General features: G+C 37.8%; 1 protein-coding gene across 7 annotated transcripts in view; it reads right to left on the bottom strand.

The window, feature by feature from the left end:
* ADAM28 (ADAM metallopeptidase domain 28) overlaps nt 1–20,591 on the bottom strand; it is a 60,110-nt gene that overhangs the window by 14,398 nt on the left and 25,121 nt on the right. For all 7 annotated transcript variants that reach the window (XM_060102565.1, XM_060102562.1, XM_060102564.1 and 4 more), the window contains 6 exons: nt 17,852–17,936; nt 10,726–10,856; nt 7,721–7,898; nt 6,665–6,754; nt 3,511–3,706; nt 508–610 (listed from right to left, as the gene is read on the bottom strand). In XM_060102565.1, coding sequence (XP_059958548.1) covers nt 508–610; nt 3,511–3,706; nt 6,665–6,754; nt 7,721–7,898; nt 10,726–10,856; nt 17,852–17,936 — 783 coding nt within the window. The remainder of the gene's footprint in view (nt 1–507; nt 611–3,510; nt 3,707–6,664; nt 6,755–7,720; nt 7,899–10,725; nt 10,857–17,851; nt 17,937–20,591) is intronic.

Here is a 20,591-nt window from a genome sequence, read left to right as displayed (position 1 = left end):
ACTATCAACACAAAAAGGAAAACAAATTCTTTAGGTAAATTGTCAATCTTTCCCTTACTGTATTTTTTCTTTATGGAATGCCATGGCAAGTTTAAATAAAACTGTACAATCATCATATTGCTTATTTCTCTGAGTAGATACATATTTATACCCTAGAATCATAATGAAAGACACTAGATGGAAAAGCATCTAAAGTATACTGGAGAATCAGTTTACAAATTTCCAGCCAGGCCCATTTAACTATTGCATGCTCGGTCTCAAACATTCATTCTATTTAACAACAGCTGTACTTGGTGTCCTTTGAAGCATCCATTATGAGAGACTGGAAAAAGGGGATCATTCTCTATTTGTCTTTTTAACTCACTGCCTAGCCTAAAATATAGCATATAATAGTCACTCAATGAATGTTTATCAAATGAATAATGTCCAAATTCACTTTCTCTTTAAATGGGATAAATCAGAATATGTCAAAATGAGCACTAAGGTTCAAATAACAAGGCCACTTACTTTTCTTTACAGGGAATGCGTGTGTCATCCACTTTTCGACAGTACCCATAACTTGACCCTCGTTCATTCCTGCTAAAACATGACTTATCTGCAACCTGGGTTCCTGGGACCAGGCGTAGTCAGTAGGCACACAGTTGAAAAGAAAAGAGATAAATAGTTCAGTGCCATAAAGGATTCATGAAACAGAAAACCAGCATGAGGAATACGATTTTAGCATCATCCCCTTGACCCTTCTTGGAAATATAGGTTGCACTAATTTGATATCAAGAGAGATGGCTGGAGTTAAAACAATCTTTTGGATAGGCTATTTTTGAATAATGGCTATCTAAATATTTGGAACCATCTGGATGATTGAAGACTTAGCTGGAAGAGCCGTAGTTATTGTAGTAGCAGCCCACAGCAGATACTGGAATGTTATCCTGCTGGAGGGTGCAGCTGTGACAGGTACATGCTGTGCTTAGTCAAACGTCTGCTCTGCCAGGCACCAGAGATGAGCATCGCATGTTTAATTTCTCAGGTAATCTTCCTCAGGTCCCCATCAACTGGGGCAACACAACACAGTGGTTAAGAGCTCAGGCGTTAAGTAAGAGCTGTGTGATCTTTGGCAAGTGCCTTAACCTCTTGGTTTGCTCTGTGTAAAAATGAGGATTCTATAATAGTACCTCCCCCACAGCGTTATTATGAGAATTAAATGAGTTAATATATGTGAGCCACTGAGAAGAGTGCCTGGTCTGTAGTACATGGTTCAGAAAGAAAATGCTGGCTGAAAATCCTTTGTAAATAAATAATACCTGGGTACTATTGCTAAGGAAATGAGCACATTTTCTTTTTAGGTTGCACACACATTTTTCCAAATTCTCTGTGAAAAGATTGTACTAATTCATACTCTTACCAGAGCACATTAAACTAAGTGTTTTGTCACATCCTCACCAACACTAAACATTAACTGTAACAAAGCTTTGCAATTTAACAAGTATAGAAGATTAACTTGTCTTCATTTATATTTCTTACCATATATTGCATGTGCTGATGTATTAATAGTGTTTCATACTTCCTGCTAGTGAGTTAAAATGATTTTAATGTTTATTAAACACTTGTGCTTCTTTATGATGAATTGCCTGTTTATTCCTTGGTCACATTTTCAATATTTGGAATTCCAAATGATTTATAGGAGGTTAAAGACAGTGATTTTTCCCCCTTATATGTGTTACAAGACTTCTCAAACTTTGAACTAATTTAAAATAAATGTGTGATCCTTGTGAATTGTACAATTCAAAATTTTATTTAGGCAAATCTATTTTTCTGGTCTTTTATAAAGGCCACCTTTAAATATATGATTTTTTTTTTTTTTTTCAGTATGTGGGCCTCTCACTGTTGTGGCCTCTCCCGTTGCGGAGCACAGGCTCCGGATGTGCAGGCTCAGCGGCCATGGCTCACGGGCCCAGCAGCTCTGTGGCATGTGGGATCTTCCCAGACCGGGGCACGAACCCGTGTCCCCTGCATTGGCAGGCGGACTCTCAACCACTGCGCCACCAGGGAAGCCCTAAATATATGATTTGAAAGTTCTTCTCTATTCCAATATTGGATAAATATATTCAACATTAATTCAATAGATCACTTGGAACATTTACTAAAGTCAGGCACTGTGCTAGGATACACTGGGAATAACAACTATGAACAAAACAGTGTCTAGGTACTAGAAAACTTACAGATTTGTAAGGGAGGTGATATTGAAGGGTCAGGCAAAAAGAAGAAAGTAATAGTTTTTATCGCAGTGATTTATAGCCAAGTAACAAAGGAGATGTTCAGAGCTTCATCTCTGTGCTGAAGATTTCCTTTCCCCAGGTTTCTGCCATATACTGAAGTTAGCCAAGGAAGTACAAGGTCTTTAACCAGCAAAGCCATCTTTGCTTGCACCTGTAACTTAGCACGTCCATCTGCATTACCTATAAACTGGAGGAGAGCCAGAACCGAATTCCAGACCATCAGGGCACTTCCTGATGCACCAGTGGTATCAAGCTTTCTCCTCAAATTGTGTCTCAGCTCACCCTAGCCTGATACAGAGGCTTTCATTCAGGGGTTTTTCTAGGTTCCTGTTAATTTATTTCCCAGGTTTCTTTTTTTCTGGGTGTACTGTCAATCAGTGATTTTTGTTGCTTTCCTTCATCTTGTCTTATGTATATTTTCAGGAATTACGGAAAGTTTCCAGCATATGATAACCTTCTTCAAATATTTTTAGGAATATGTATTTTCCCTGTTAAAAATAGTCCTTCAGCCATTTAAGTAGTAATCTGGAAATGTAGCAGAAAATGGTATGAAAATTAAATATATGTACACAATATACATCATATCCAGGAAGTCCAAAGAATTGATATTTTAAAAATTGCTCTTCTAATCAAGTTATTTAGCATAATTTAAATTTGGGTTTAAAGTCTTTGAAGATTCTTAAGTTATGCTTTTATTTTTAATTTCTTTTTTATGGTATAATCAGAGAATATGACCTCTAAAATTCTGGTATTATGGACAAAATAAACATTTTAAAAACTTTCAATTTTCCTCACTGCTCCTTTGCATTCCACCCCGATACACACACACACACACACACACACAAAATTCCAAGGGTCTGCTTAACTGGGAAGGATTTTGCTTAGAGCTGCCAGATAAACTACAGGACATCCAGTTAAATTTAAATTCCAGATAAAGACTTTTTTTCAGCATAAGTCTCACCCAAATATTGCATGAGACATACTGAAACTTAAAAAAAAACTGTTAATCTGAAATTCAAATTTAACTGGACTGTCCTTATTTTTATTTGCTAAATCTAGTAACACCAAAATTCTCCACTTACCCAGGATTTTGAGCAGTCAGTGGCACAGTTTCTAAGATGGAAGAAAGGGACAGGATGCTACTTTGGCCATGATTAAACACTGTCACTTGGAGCGATACGATTTTCCTTTGTATGTACAAAGGTAGTGCCAGCATCACTGGGGTGTGTCCTCCTACCTGGTCCCCACAGCTCGGTGCACTGCTCCTCCAGGGTGGGGCACATCCCCATCAAGCAGTAGCCCTTCCCATTTTGGCAAGGGAAGCCATTGACTTGGAATCGATCATCAGGGCAAAGACCAGATTTGCCATCACACATTTCGGGCAGGTCACACTCATGTTTTGCTGGTCTGCACACCTCGCCAGCCTTTTTAAACTATAGGGAAATAAAATCGGAGAGAAAGCTTTTTTTCCACCTGACTTAACCCTAATATCTCAAATTGATTCAAATAATATTTTCCCTGTGGCCTTTTTTTGGCAACGTAGTTAGAGGCATCGTTCTATTTTAGTTCACGTTTTCATTGTATAAGCTAAAGCCATCTCCTATGATGTCTCTTCTATTGACTTTGGCCAAGCCCTGAGTCTTTAAGCAATCAATATTTCTGAATTTGTAGAGCAAACATTATAGAAATAACAATGAAAAACTACAGAAGAAAACTGAGCAATATCTTAGATGGAAAGAAGGAAGTTATTTCTCCCTTTGTTGAACGCATCTTTGACAAGCTTTTCAAGGCGATGTAAATCTGCAGCTTCAGAGATTTATTGGTGAAGTAAATCTTCCATAATAAGGAAGATAAGTTTATAAGCCCAGATCAGCATGCTCTGAGACTTTCCCAGGCATACAGTTTCCTAATCCTTAATTCCTTTTATTGTATGTTCAGATATTTCTTTTCAACTCACGTCTTTCTATGGAATGATTTATCAGAAGGAGGGAACAACCAAATATTCATTTCATGTGTTAATTCCATTGCGATCTATTACTGCGAGTCTTGCTCTTATGAGCTCAGAGAAACCTTAGGAAAAGAAATTCTGCCATTCATACAAATCTGAAGAAGGCTGTGTGGATATTGGAAGCATACCCTTCTCTAGTTGAAGTGAGAAGGCATGCTCTCATATCATCAAAAGACTTTCCTGGGCTTCCCTGGTGGCGCAGTGGTTGAGAGTCTGCCTGCCGATACAGGGGACGCAGGTTCGTGCCCCGGTCCGGGAAGATCCCACATGCCGCGGGGCGGCTGGGCCCGTGGGCCATGGCTGCTGGGCCTACACGTCTGGAGCCTGTGCTCCGCAGCAGGAGAGGCCACAGCAGTGAGAGGCCCGCGTACCGCAAAAAAAAAAAAAAAAAAAAAAAAAAGACTTTCCATATCTTTACGCTGGTGACAGAATGTGCCAAAACTAAGATCCAGCACAGTCAAATAAATAAATAAATATTTTTAAAAGAATCCAAATTTTCATCAGAGCATATGAGACCCTCCAAATTCAAGCCCCCGCTACTCCAGTCAGACTAGCTTTCTTACCAGATGTCACAAAAACCATGCTTATATATCTTCTTTTCTTTCTTCTTTCTCCCTGCCTGCTCACTTGGAATTTTTTCTTTCTATTTATCTAAAATCTCCTCTGACCTCTTCAATGCAAATCACTGTCCCTCTTTTCTACATGTGGTAGGAAAAGAGCCCTGAATTTGCATTTGAAAGATACAGGTTTGAATCTTGGCTCTGCCAGTGGCTAGATATGTACCCTTAGCAAATGGATTTAATCTCTCTGAAAATCCATTTCCCTATCCAGTATTAACTTTATAAGGTCATTATGAACATTAAGTGAAAATATATGTGGAAACTATTACCCATATAATGGCCATCTGTCATTATAATATCTATCTGAGCATTTAATCATGTATCATATTTTCATCGTTTTAGTTATGTATATCATCACCCTAAAGAAATAGCAAGTTTTTTGAAGTCAAATACTAGTTTTCTTTATCACCCATAATCTCTAACAAACAAGACTTAATAAATACTTGTTGAATACTACTTAAATTCTCAAATTTTCTTCATTTTGGCCTCCTTTATTTCTTTCCCTCCAACATTAAAAAAAAGAAAAAAGAAACAAACAAAAAACAACCTATCTCAAACACTGCCTATAACCTGGCATGCCATCTGCACATTTCTTTTACAGATGGTTATTGGGCTTTTAAAATGAACGCAATTCTGTGTTAGGTGAGCATGAATCAGACTCCAGACATTAAGAATCAGTCTAACTAAGAAGACACAAAAACAAATAATCATAATAGAGAATTCTCTGCAACAGCAGAATGTAACATGCTGAACTATAACTGGAAGAGAAAGTCAAAAAAGCCCCACAGAGAAAATGACACGACATCCTCATCTTATGTCTTTTTTCTAAGAATTTCACCCGGAAGTGACTTCAAAGGTTGAAGATAGAGGAGCCCCTATATTATTAAAATTAAAAGCTTTTCCACTACACCATATTAAAGTGGGAAATAAAATTCATATTTTATGGCAAGACAAAGAAAATTTAAACATAAATTGTCTCTCCCTCTGACCTCCTCTCTACCCATACAGTGCACTGTGTACCTGCATTAGGCATTGACCAGACCTCCCCATCAGCAGAAATACCTGCTCAACCATAAAGACAGACATACTCCCAGCACCAACAAGATAACTCCTTAAAAGATAACATTCCTTCTTGATCTTGTAAGGGGCCATGGTGACGCTTAGATATGGATTGTGTAAATTATCAATAATATGCCATTTAACGTACAGCCCTCTGTCTCAAAAAACTTACACAACTGTGCTTTGACTTCTAACTGGCTCAAGAGTTTTCAGAGCTTTCTGAGATGCTCTTCCCCGGTTATAATCCTCAATGTGGCTAGAATAAAAATTTCCATTTCTTTCTTAGATTGACTGATTAATTTTTTGCCGACAAAAGGGATATGCAAGCAATTACTGGATTTGGCCCAAGAGGATCTCACGGCATCAGAAGAAATAGCAGGTGGGAGTAACAAAGCATTGGCTTTGGAACTGATCACACTTGGATTTTGCCATTTAGTGGCTGTATTATTTTGTACATTATCTGTTCTGAGACTCTGTCTGCTCGAAAACAAAATTTAATAATATATATTTCAAAGGGCTGTTGGAGGATTAAAGAGCCCATCTTTGCAAAGTACTCAGTGAGGACTTGATGGTAGGTAACATTATTTTATAGACAGAAAAATATTACTTTGCCTATTTCATTTAACATAATCCCTAAGATTTTAATTCAGAAAAAAACAAAGAGTAATCATAATTATTAAGATAGAATAAAATAATAATCTTACCTGGCATTTTTCACAGCATTCCCCTACCGCACATTGAAAATTTGCTTTGATTTTACATGTTTTTGCATCACAGCAAACGTTGGTACATTCCTAAGAAATACCAGAAACAAATGCAAATGCAAGATTACCTTTTGGTCTCATTTTGACACAATTCATAATACAATTTATTCATCACACAGACCTTTCTTTGATACAGTTTGAAAATGATTTGGGGGAAAATTAAAAAAAAAAAGTTTAACGTTAGCAATACTGAGTTTATCTGAATTCTACTTACATCATTTTTTTATTTGAATAGCTTTTCTAGTTCCCCCAATCTCCCATAGTAATACTAAACATGGTCTATTTTTGGTGAAATAGGAGAGAAAACAAAAGAAAGGGACAGTTTTTGAAAATCAAATTCCTCTAAATTGTTACAGAACATAATTAGTTCAGCTCATCAATTTTGTATCTATCCAGCAGTAAACTTAATCTCAGGAGCATGTACTGAAAATCTAAGAATACAGTTCTTTATTCAAGTTTGACATTTAATTCAGCTCTCTGTAAAGCAGTGTACTTTGTCTTCTTCTCCCCACCTTGCTTCTGAGAAATTAGGCATCTGCACAGGCTTTGGGGAAACTCCTACTTTGGGAACCTCAGAGTGAGATATTTACAGTTACCAACTCTTAGGGTTAAAACTCTTGCCCTTATTCAAACAAACATCCTCTGGGAAAGATTCCTTTTTCTCACAGAAGGGATAAATGTGTAATCCTATTCTGAAGTTACTGAAAGGCCAACCCCCTGAGAGCTTGGCCTGGTACTGGCATTAGGTGTTAATAAGATGGGGGCAAAGGTCCCATTCAGAATCCTGGCTGCCCTGTCAAGAGGATGGGACCAAGCCAGGCACTTCGAATGGTAAAAAGCCCTGAGTCGCAAAGTTGGCCTAACAAACGTCTACAAACAAACATTTACAAAGTTACAAGAAGTGTGATTTTTTTAGTGAAGCACACATTCTTTGATAGTTTATCTCTCAGCAGTTGAAAAACAAAGTAGATCATTTTAGAAAGAACTTGATGGTACCTCGGGGGTCCCACAGTCACAGTCTTCTCCCATTTCTATCAACTGGTTCCCACAGATCGGGGTGGATATGATATCTGTAGGCAGCGGAACGTTAAAGAGGCAATTGGATAATTTATCTTCCAAGAATTTTTCATAGCTGACACGGCTGCAGGAACTGAAGTCCGTAGGTATATAGAAGCTGTAAAGGTAAGGAAAAAGAAAATGGAATACAGTCACGCTGAGCAGATAGGGAGAAATATCAGACACTGGGTGTCATACACTCAAAACGTGACCCAAAAGATCAAAGGGAATACACTCACCAGCTGCTAAATCATGAGCTCTTATTTTTGCGCCTGAATTAGCCCACCCGGGCAGGTATAAACACCTCCAGCTTAATGAACAAGGCAGGTATGGTCACATCTTAAAATAGAACATCCAGGCTGCTGTTTAATAAACTAAAAATCCTTCTAATTTATCCAGATAAGTTCATTCAGCCTTCGATCATTTTGGTTTTGAAGTCCTAAAGGCACTAAAATTATATTTATTTACAGGTTTAAGAATTCATTTTCCTTCAGAGGGATTTCTATTGACAGCCTCTCTTCATTCCACAAATAACAATGAGGTTAAAAAAGCAGTAGCCGGGCTTCCCTGGTGGCACAGTGGTTGAGAGTCTGCCTGCCGATGCAGGGGACACGGGTTCGTGCCCCGGTCCAGGAAGATCACACATGCTGCAGAGCGGCTGGGCCCGTGAGCCATGGCCGCTGAGCCTGCGCATCTGGAGCCTGTGCTCCGCAACGGGAGAGGCCATAACAGTGAGAGGCCCGCATACCACAAAAAAAAAAAAAAAAAAAAAAAAAAAAAGCAGTAGACGGGGGGGTGGGGGGGAGGGAAGGAATGGAAGTTTGCAATTAGCAGAGGCAAACTATTATATATAGAATGGATAAACAACAAGGGCCTACTGTATAGCACAGGGAACTATATTCAATACCCTGTGATAAACCATAATGGAAAAGAATATGAAAAAGAATATATATGTCTACCTATCTGAGTCACTTTGCTGTACAGAAGAAATTAACACAACATTGTAAATCAACTATACTTAAATTTTTTTAAAAAATTTAAAAATGCAGTAATATATGTGAGAGATAGCATAAGATATGTAACTGGCATGCAGCCATATGCTATTTTGTGGAAGGGCATGGGAGACTAACCCTAGCTTGAATGAGCTGGGAGAGGGAAATACAAAAAGAGGAAATGAACACATAAAAGGGATTGTGGGGTTCTTAAAAATAAAATTCCAGGGCAGTTTTGCCTAAGGTGTGGCAGGAATGTGTAACCTCTTTTCAAAGACTCTCATCATCTTCCTGTGAGAACATTCTTCTCTTTTAAAAAAAATTTTATTAGCGTATAGTTGCTTTACAATGTTGTGTTAGTTTCGCGTATACGGCAAAGCGAATCAGTTATACATATACATAAATCCACTCTTTTTTAGATTATTTCCCCATATAGGCCATTACAGAGTATTTAATAGAGTTCCTTGTGTGATACAGTAGGTCCTTATATTCTATTTTGTATCTAGTAGTGTGTATATGTCAATCCCAGTCTCCCAATTTATCTGCTCCCCCTTTACACCCTGGTAACCATTAGTTTGTTTTCTACATCTGTAACTCTATTTCTGTTTTGTAGCTAAGTTCATTTGTACCCTTTTTTTAGATTCCACATATAAGTGTTATCATATATTTGTCTTTCTCTGACTTAGTTCACTCTGTATGACAATCTCTAGGTCCATCCATGTTGCTGCAAATGGCATTATTTCATTCTTTCTTATGGCTGAGTAATATTCCTTTGTATATATGTACCACATCTTCTTTATCCATTCCTCTTTTGATGGACATTTAAGTTGCTTCCATGTCCTGGCTATTGTAAATAATGCTGCAATAAACATTGGGGTTGCATGTATCTTTTCGAATTATGGTTTTCTCTGGATATATGCCCAGGAGTGGAATTATATGGTAACTCTATTTTTAGTTTTTTAAGGAACCTCCATACTGTTCTCCATTGTGGCTGCACCAATTTACATTCCCACCAACAGGGTAGGTGTGTTCCCTTTTCTCCATACCCTCTCCAGCATTTATTGTTTGTAGATTTTTTGATCATGGCCATTCTGACCCATGTGAGTTGATACCTCATTGTAGTTTTGATTTGCATTTCTCTAATAATTAATGATGTTGAGCATCTTTTCATGTGCTTTTTAGTCATCTGTATATCTTCTTTGGAAAAATGTCTATTTAGATCTTCTCATTTTTTGATTGGTTTTTTTTTTGATATTGAGCTGCATGAGCTGTTTGTATAATTTTGGAGATTAATCCCTTGTCGGTTGCTTTGTTTGCAAATATTTTCTCCCATTCTGAGGGTTGTCTTTTGTTTTGTTTATGGTCTCCTTTGCTGTGCAAAACCTTTTAAGTTTAATTAGGTCCCATTTGTTTATTTTTGTTTTTATTTTCATTACTCTAGGAGGTGGATTGAAAAAGATCTTGCTGTGGTTTATGTTAAAGTGTGTTCTGCCTATGTTTTCCTCTAAGAGTTTTATAGTATCCAGCCTTACCTTTAGGTCTTTAATCCATTTTGAGTTTACTTTTGTGTATGGTGTTAGGAAGTGTTCTAATTTCATTCTTCTTTAATTACATTTTTCTTCTAAAACTTCTCCATTACCACCACCCAATGTGAATTCACTGAAAATGTGATACATGCTAATGATTTTATGAACCCAGATCTTGTGTAGCTAAGATGAGGATAAAGTGACACATCACCCCAACAGCAAAGAGACAGTATGTTTAAACTATGTCTCAGTTAATGAAAAACATTACACATAGATGAGGTACAAGGTAGTTTGTTAGAGGTACACATCCATGATTTTGTCCTGATACTGCTATTTAATAATTTGCAAGTTTGAACATGTCACTGAAGATGACAGCCCAGAGTGAATCCAAAACACAGATAAATAGCATCTTCCCAGAAAGGCTCACCTTAGCGCTCTGTCCATCACACATACTGTAGAAGGGCACTTGCAAGCATAGGTGTCATGAAACATTCCGAAGTTATGGCCCATTTCATGGGCCATGGTCCCTGCAACGCTGAGCATGTTGTGACTGTAGTCCTGAGGATGAGAATAGGGAGACAGATCCTCTGGTTTGCAAACTGAATTATCACTCAGGACATAATTAAGTATTTTTACTGTAGTCAAGTGTGGAGTAGAGAGTCTGATTTTAGCTTCAGTCTCCTCACCTTACCCATCTCTTCCCCTCTCTCCTGCCTCTCACCCTGACTTTCTCTGCCCTTTTGTCTCTCTGTCTCTGTACCTCTTGCTGTCTCTCCCCCCAACACACACACCCCTTTGGTACTGAATCCCCATCACAAGGCATACAGCCTACTCTCTGTTCTTGTCAATGGGTCCCTATAATGAAAATTTTTGTTATTTCCTGCCATGATGGATAATGACAACCTTTTTTTCAACAGTAATAAGAAGTTAGAATTTTAAAAAACTGATGCCAATAACACCCACCCACAGAAAACTGATTCCCTTATGTACTTCATTTCAAAGAACAAAATAGAGAAGTCCATCAGGCACAGTACAAGGCTGGCAAACAAGGAACACTTATGTGAGACAGGAAGTTAATACCTACCACTCACAATATTGTTTCATCCTGTTGAGGTGAACCTGGTAACCTTACTACCTATTAAGATGGAGTGTCTTCAGTGGGGACAAAAACCAAACAATTTAAGAAAAAAAGAAATGTGTTTAAATAGACACTTTCCAGATTGCCTTATTTGAGGTTCCTTCAAATTTAGGGTACCTTCCTTTAAATAATTATTTTCATAACTTACATGGTTTTTTCTACTAGAATTACCTCCATCCTCTCTTCCCCTTAAATCCAATCCAAGCTTTGAGGTTCATCTTAATGCAACTTTTCCTGACCACATTACTCTTCATCAACAATCCTCTCCTCTGGATTCCTACTGCAGTTTTAAGTCTATTGGGTTGGCCAAAAAGTTTGTTCAGGTTTTTTCCATAACATCTTAGGGATGTTACTATCATATATTATTAACTATTGCTTTAAGTAGGCTAGTTTCTCTTCCAATCTTATGGTAGGTACTTTCAAGTTTTAAAATACATATTTTACTCCCTCTGTTTATGATAGGAAGCCTATCATAAACCCAGACTCATAAGATATATTGGAGAGATATATACATATTCACTGATGGGAGAAGTAGCAACAACCTATAGCAGAACTGATGACCTGTTACAGATAGGGCATGAGTTTAACACACACACACACCACAAAACTACAAAAACCTCTACTCCTAAGAGAGAGGGCAGACAAAAATCCTGAGCCTAGGATCCTATATTGATATCAATTGAGGTTTTCTGCCATTGCAGGAGGGCCAGGAAACTCTCTTCCAGGAATGATCTGCAAAAGTCAGAAAGTAGAGTTTTGCTGCCATTGAAAGGATGCAGGATCACTGAGAAAGCCTAAGTGCTGAGACCCAGGGCCTGATGAAAACTGAAATTAGACAAAGTCAGATGAGAATTCCCTGACCCCTGTTTCCCATCACCAGATAATAGGAAGCTGGACAGAGCATCACACCCAAACTTATTGTAGTCAGATTCACAATTTTCTAGAACCAATCTTAGAGCTGAGGCCACAAGGCAACAAAGCTGAAATCTAAGGAAAGACAGGCTGGCACCTAGTGGGAGAGATGGACGTGAACTTCTGTTTACCTGGGGCAGACACTACCAGATGCCAGTAATAACTCATACAAAACATTAAAAACTGATGCGAAGTGCGAGTAGCATCGACATATATCCACTACCAAATGTAAAATTGTCACCTAGTGGGAAGCAGCAGCATAGCACAGGGAGATCAGCTCGGTGCTTTGCGATGACCTAGAGGGGTGGGATAGGGAGGGTGAGAGGGAGGCTCAAGAGGGAGGGCATATGGGGATGTATGTGTGCATGTGGCTGATTCACTTTGTTGTGTGACAGAGGCTAGTGGAGTATTGTGAAGCAGTTATACTCCAATAAAGATCTATTAAAAAAATGTGGTGGAAACACCAAAAAAAACCCCGCAAAAAACGGATAAATGTTGATTGTGGAATAGCAAGAGAATATGCAAAATGTGAGGAATTCAGACATAAGAGAAATTCCCACCTATTCACAGATTTTTCTCCACATGATGTCACTAAGTGAGAGTTCTGGGAAATCCTCCATCATGGTATTGACCTGGGGGAGCAGAACAGCAGTAGCAAAGGCATGAAACCCCTTCACGATTCTTCTCCCTTATCCCTGTAATGGAGCAAACATGACCAGCACCAGGGTGAGCTAAGTGCCTCACTTGGCTTACTCTAGTCCTAGCCCTAACTAAGGTCTTCAACTTCTGAGAGAAGGGCAACAAATCTTGTCACCCTTAAGGCACTGCTGAAGTCTCAGTGCAACTGTGAAAAAGAAAAAGAAAGGGAAAAAAAAAAACCCAAACCAAAAAACCTCTACCACTGGAGGGGAGTGGCAGAGGGGGCAGGAATGCCTGCTGGGTTGACGTCACTAGAGGTCTCCACCGTCTGGCAGTGGGTCAGGGTCACTAGAAGGACCCATGCCAGAAACTAAGAGATGCAGGACTTGCCTAAGAGTGAGCTTAATGGGAACAAAAGGAAATGCTCTCCTCCCACCAAAAGTCCAACAATCACCCAGTAACAAGTAACAACAACCGATTGATGGGAGATGGATAACAGCTTAAAGAGACTCCCTGTGAGGTGCAGTAAAGCCCTAAAGACGAGTGTGGAACACACAGTGAGAAAACCTCTGGCAAACCATCCTTCATTCTAAACACAAAATGATGTGAAAGGAATTTAACATCTGTGTTGCACTGAGGATGGCCACAGTAACCAGAAAATCCCGAACCCAGCTCAACTCCTGCTAGATTGATTCAGATCCGCACACTGAAGTCCTAGAAGAAGGAAAGAAGTGGCCAAAAAAAAGAAAAAATTTATTTACCTCAGACTATCGCCTTTCACGAGATGCCTAACTTTCAACTAAAAGTAATAAGGCATCCAAAAAAAAAACCAAGAAAAAACAATACCCTGCCGATCAACAGAACCAGACTCAGATTATTAGTGCTATCGGAGAGGCACTTTAAAATAACTATGATTAATATGTTAAACGCTCCAGTGGAAAAGATGAATATCATATAAGACTGGATGAAAAATTTCAGCAGAGAATTGGACACCATAAGAGAGAATCAAGTGGAAACACTAGAATTGAAAAAGACAGTAACAGAGATGAATAATGCCTTCCATAGGCTTAACAGTAGATCCGGAATAGCTGAGGAAAGAATCAGTGGATTTAATATTTCAACAGAAATTACCCAAATGGTAACACGAAAAAAATGATAAAAAGGAAAAACCAAACAAAATGAAACAAACAATGGAGATACAAGTTTTGTGGGGTAATACAGAATGATCATACATGTATGTTCAATTACTTATATGTAATTGAAACCCCAGAAAGTAAAAAGGATGAGAATGGAAGAGAAGAAATATTTGAAGACATAATGGCCTAAAATTTTCCAAAATTAATCACAAATACCAAGCCTCAGGACAAAGGAACACTAAGTAGGATAAATTACCTCTCCCCACAAAAACCCCTTAGTTATAACATAATTATAATTATAATCAAATTGAAGAAATTAAGGACAAAGGAAAAACCTTAAAATCAGAAAAAAAAAAAAAACCCACACACATTAGAGAAGAACAAAGATAAAGTTTACAGCAGATTGCCCGTTAGGAACTCCAGCAGACAGTGAAATCACTAAAAGTGCTGAAAGAAAAACACTGTCCACCCAGAATTGTAAACTCAGTGAAATATATATACAAAAATGAAAGAGAGATATGGTCATCTTCTTAAAAAAATGGAAAGAATTAATGGACAGGAGACTTGTATTATAAGAAATATTTTTAAAAAATTCTTATGGAAGAAAAAAACATATTATGCCAGAGAGAAATATTCTCTCCGCAAAGAAATGAAGAATGTTGGGGGGCCTCCCTGGTGGCGCGAGTGGTTGAGAGTCCGCCTGCCGATGCAGGGGATGCGGGTTCGTGCCCCGGTCTGGGAGGATCCCATGTGCCGCGGAGCGGCTGGGCCCGTGAGCCATGGCCGCTGAGCCTGCGCGTCCGGAGCCTGCGCGTCCGGAGCCTGTGCTCCGCAACGGGGGAGGCCACAACAGTGAGAGGCCCGCATACCACAAAAAAAAAAAAAAAAGAATGTTGGGAATGTAACCAAAATAAGCACCAGTAAAGACAAGATACATGGAAAACTAATTTTTTCTCATTTTAAATTGCACAGCAAGATAACTTTTAAAGAAAAATTACTTACAATGTATATTGTATTTATAGTATATGCGAAGTTAAACATTTGATTAAAATAGCACAAAGGATGGAAGGGAGTAATTAGAGGTGTTCCCTTGTAAAGTCCTTATACTATATGTGAACCAGTTAATATCATTTCAAGGTAAAACATACAAGCAGAGATGTACAATAACCCCCAGGGTAACCATTAAAAAGAAACAAATCAATAAAAAGCTAATAATGGAGATAAATGAAATTTTTTTTATATACTCAATCCTAAAAAGGCAGAAAAAATAGAAGAGATGGCATAGGAAACATCTAGCAAAATGAAAGATTTTAATCCAACAATATCAATAATGATATTACATATAAATTATTTAAACATACCAAATAAAAGACAGAGGTTGTCAGATTAGACAAAACATAAAATCCAAGTATATACTGTCTAGCAGAAACCTTCTTTAAATGTAAAGAAATACATATGCTAAAAATAAAAGTAAGGAAGAGGTTGTATCAAGTACACTATAGCCACAAAGTATTGGAGTGATTATACTGAATTTGGACAAAGTAGACTTCAGAATAGGAATGTTTCAGGGAAACAGAGGGACATAATATGATAAATGGATCAGTTCTCCAACAAGACATGACAACTCTGTGTATTCACTTTACAAAAGAGCTTCAAAATACATGAAGTGAAACTTATAGAATTGAAAGAAGAAACAGACACATCTACAGTTCTGCTTGGATGCTTAAACACTCTCTCCATAAACGATTCAAAAGAACTGAACAACACTATAAGTCAACTTGACATAATTGACAATTACAGAACCCTCCAACAGCAGCAGGACACATTCTTTTTGAAGTTCATATGGGGTAATGACCAAGAACAAACCTCAAAAAAATTTAAAACATCAAAATTCTACAAAGTATATTCCCAGACTATTATGAAATAAATTGTGTCCTGCCCGCTAATTCATATGTTGAAGCCCTAACTCCTAATGTGACTCTATTTGGAGATAGAATCTTCAAAGGGATAATTATGTTAGATGAGGTCATAAGGGTGGGGCCCTAATACAATAAGACTGATGTCCTTATGAGAAGAGGAAGAGACAACAGGGATGAGTGTGCACAGAAAAACGGCCACATGAGGACACAGCAAAAAGGTGGTCATCATCAAGCCAAGGAGACAAGCCTCAGATACCTTGTCACCTAAAGCTACTGACACCTTGATCTTGGATTTCCGGCCTCCAGAACTGTGAGAGAATAAATTTCTATTGTTTAAACCACACAGGTGATAGTATTTTTGTTATGGCAGCCCTAACAAATGAATACACAGACCATGACAGAATAACAGAATTAAACTAAGAAGTCAATAATGAAAATTATTACAATACACATCTAAATAATACATGAGTCAAAAAGAAATTAAGAGGACTTGCCTGGTGGTGCAGTGATTAAGAATCCGCCTGCCAATTCAGGGGACACGGGTTCGATCCCTGGTCTAGGAAGATCCCACATGCTGTGGAGCAACTAAGCCCGTGTGCCACAACTACTGAGCCTGCGTGTCACAACTACTGAAGCCCATGCGCCTAGGGCCTGTGCTCCGCAACAGAGATAAGCCACTGCAATGAGAAGCCCACACATCACAATGAAGAGTAGCCCCTGCTCGCTGCAACTATAGAAAGCCTGCGTGCAGCAACAGAGACCCAACACAGCCAAAAATAAATAAATAAACGAGTAAATAAATAAATTTATTAAAAAGATTAGCAAATATTTTTAACTTAATGAAAATGAAAACACATGTATCCAAAAAACTTGGATGCTGCTAAAGTAGTGCATAGTGGGAAATTTATAGCATTAAATGATTATATGTGAAAAGAAGAAAACCCTCAAATTCACAATCTAAAATTCTCCCTTAAGTAACTAGAAAAAGTAACAAATTAAATGCAGAGAATGCAGAAAAAATCAATAATCAAGACAAGAGCGGAAATCAATGAAATTGAAACTAGGAAAGCCTCAGTAAAGCAAAAACTGTTTCCTTGAGATCAATAAAATTGATATACCTTTGGCCAGACTGATCATGGGAAAAAAAACCCACAAATTACTAATATCATGAATGATCCTACAGATATTAAAAGGATAGTAAAGGAATATCATTGACAAATATATGCCAACTTAAATGAAATGGACAACTTTCCTTGAAGACACAAACTACCAAGGCTCACTCAAGAAGAGATAAATAACCTGAGAAGTCCAAGATCTATTGAGGAAATGGAAAATGTAGTTTAACAATTTTCCACAAAAAAATGCCAGACCCATATGGTTTTACTGGTGAATTACACCAAACATTTCAGGAAGGAATAATAGTAATTTTACTCAAATATTCCAGAAAACCGAAGAGTTGGGAGCACATCATTTTATGTGGCCAGCTTTACCCTGATATTTGTTCTAATAACAAAACCTGAAAAACACATTACAGGATAAGATAACTACAGACTAATGTCCCTCATGAATATAGATGCAAAAATCCTCTACATATGTTACAATGCTGACTCCAGCAATATATACAAATAATACATTATGACCATGTTGGGTTTACACTGGATATGCAAGATTGTTTCAACATTAGAAATTCAGTCACTGTTTTTTACCATGCCAAAGAACCAAAGGAGAAAAACTACATGACCTCCTCAATAGATGCAGCAGAACAGCATTTGACAGGCTTGAGCTGTAGAACCAACAGTTTAAACAAACCTGAACAATGCCAGCAGAATGATATGGAGAGCACATTGTAGACATGAAAGCAAGGCCCACAGTTGTTCCAGAAAATTCACTTGCCCTGCGAAAAAGAGAGAAATTGATAAAGCTTGTGACTCTAAGTATATATTTTCTATAGACAGTTCATCCAGAACCCTAACTAATTAACAGAGAAACTCACATCGTGAATCATCACTCAAATATTTCCTTCAGCGAGTTTGCAGAAGGCATTTTTTTAAATCTGATGGTTTTCATTCCAAGCATCTGGGAGTAATCACTTTAATATTTTATATCTCTTACTCATGATTCTTATATTTTTCATTGTGGAATTCATCTCTTGTCAGGAAATAAAGGGGGATTTTTTTCTAACAAATGTTTTGCTTTATATATACACATATGTATGTATAAATTTATGTAAATATATAAATTAAGATCAAACATGTTTTGCTTTAATTTATATTCTCATGTATTTTTATATATGTTTACTTTTATTTTAGCACTGTTTTAGCTGTAGCTTGATTTAAGTTTGGGCTCATTCTAGAAGTATTTGTGTTATTGAAGCATTTATGCATTTGCAATATTTGTCCTATTGGAGAGACATTTGAACCACTGGCATTTACTTACGTAGATAAGATATTTGGTCTTTAGTAATTTTAATTTCTATTTTGGTTTTGTTTCATTTTTTCTTTCAATTTTTAATAATTCCATGTGCTTTTATTGTTATTATTATTCTGTTATTATTGTCTGTTAAGAATCTGACCCTGGGGCTTCCCTGGTGGTGCAGTGGTTGGGAGTCTGCCTGCTGATGCTGGGGACACGGGTTCGAGCCCTGGTCTGGGAGGATCCCACATGTGGCGGAGCAACTAGGCCCGTGAGCCACAACTACTGAGCCTGCGCGTCTGGAGCCTGTGCTCTGCAACAGGAGAGGCTGCGATAGTGAGAGGCCCACGCACCGCGATGAAGAGTGGACCCCACTTGCCGCAACTAGAGAAAGCCCTCGCACCGAAATGAAGACCCAACACAACAAAAATAAATTAAAAAAAAAAAAAAGAATCTGACCCTGGTTTGCATCTAGAAATTTGCAAGTATGCATCATTTTTAAAATTCCCTTAGTAGGTGCCTTTACATAAAAAGTTGAACCTATATTTTCCCACTTATCAACATAAAGAATGGCAAGTACACATTTTGCCACATGAAAAACGAGGAAATGAGAGAACTTCCTGCCACTTCCCATCCCCTATGGAGATTTCAATATCTGTTATTCTGTAATGATATTTGGTATCATACATGATATTTTAAAGATTTATGGCATTTATATTCTCTTTTAAGATTATACTGTAAAATTATTTATACTTAAGTCTACATTTTTGTGGATTTAATTCTTACTACTAGCTCATTTATAAAAAATAAAATCTTCCTCCATTATGGGATTAACTATTTCGGTTTCTCTTTTCAGTGGATAGAGTATATTTGGACTCTAAGATTCATACTTGGTTATGCCCAGGTATAGGTATATTTTGTTCATTTGTCAGGTAAATGGTAAGGCTTTCAATTTACACATGAAAGGACAATTATTTCCTTCCACCCTTATCTTTTTAGTTCTTTTATCCTGTTTATTCTGGTCTATTCAGGAAATCTACTCTTGATATTGGATTACTATTTTTTATTTATACATCTGTCATCTTGTCTATAATTTATATTTCTCTACCCTATTACTTCACAATACTGGATTCAACTACCATTTTAGCTTTGTCCTGGGACCAGTCTGGTAAGAGTTGAATTCCCTTACTACTCACTTCCTTCGAGACCCTGGAAAATCACCAAACCACTCCCCCAAATGAGCTATGTCTTGTGGTGGGCCCCTGCGTCTGGAACTCATCTTTCCAAATTAAGGAACTGTGGCAGCTAGTTAACCCAATGAGCCAGCCTTGTGGTATTCATATCCTGTGTAGCACCTTCCCTAAAACTGGATACGTCTATGACTTGTTCTTGACCAACAGAATACACCAGAAGTGATGTGTGATTTCTAAGACTGAGTCATAACAAGCCTTGAAGTTTTCTCCTGGGCCTCTTAGAATGCTTCTGGGGAAAGCTAGTCACCTTGTTAAGATATCCAGAAACCTGAGACTGCCATATTGGAGCAAGTCCAAGTTAGCCACATGAAAAGCTGTATATGCAAAGAGATGATCAACCAGCACCCCAGGCAAGGCACTAGACATATAAATGAAAAAGACTTATTTTAAGTCTGGAAGTTGCGGGCTGATGCATCATACAGTCATAGATAACCAGCACAGAATATTAATTAATTCTGACAGGACCTAGTCCACTTATTTCCCATGACACCCACTGTTTTCTTAGGTAGTGAAACTCAAGTAATTTTAAGTCACTCTTTGTTGCACTCTGATTCCAGCTGCAAACCATCCAGCAGAACTGTCTTGAGGCATATGCTTAGCAGTCTTGTATCACTTATAGCTGTTGGATTTATTTCCCCTATTTTTTAAATTAGTCACTAATTAGTCATTTCGTCAGGATGGTAGGAGTATGGGATTAGAATATCACGTTCAATTTTCCTTCAGTCCTAGAAGTTTGTCCTGATTGGTGCGTAAAGCTAATCCATTCTATTAAAACATTGAATCTAAATCCCTCTTGCCATTATCTAAACCCGCCTTTCCTTTCTGTTATACACAATCAAAACAAACAAGCTTGTTATGAATCATTGCTCACTTACTAGCCTCTC

The sequence above is a fragment of the Mesoplodon densirostris genome, chromosome 6 (genome assembly GCF_025265405.1).
Source record: "Mesoplodon densirostris isolate mMesDen1 chromosome 6, mMesDen1 primary haplotype, whole genome shotgun sequence".
NCBI lineage: Eukaryota > Metazoa > Chordata > Mammalia > Artiodactyla > Ziphiidae > Mesoplodon > Mesoplodon densirostris.
Note: the sequence above shows the minus strand (reverse complement) of the source record. Positions and strands in the feature narration are given on the sequence as shown.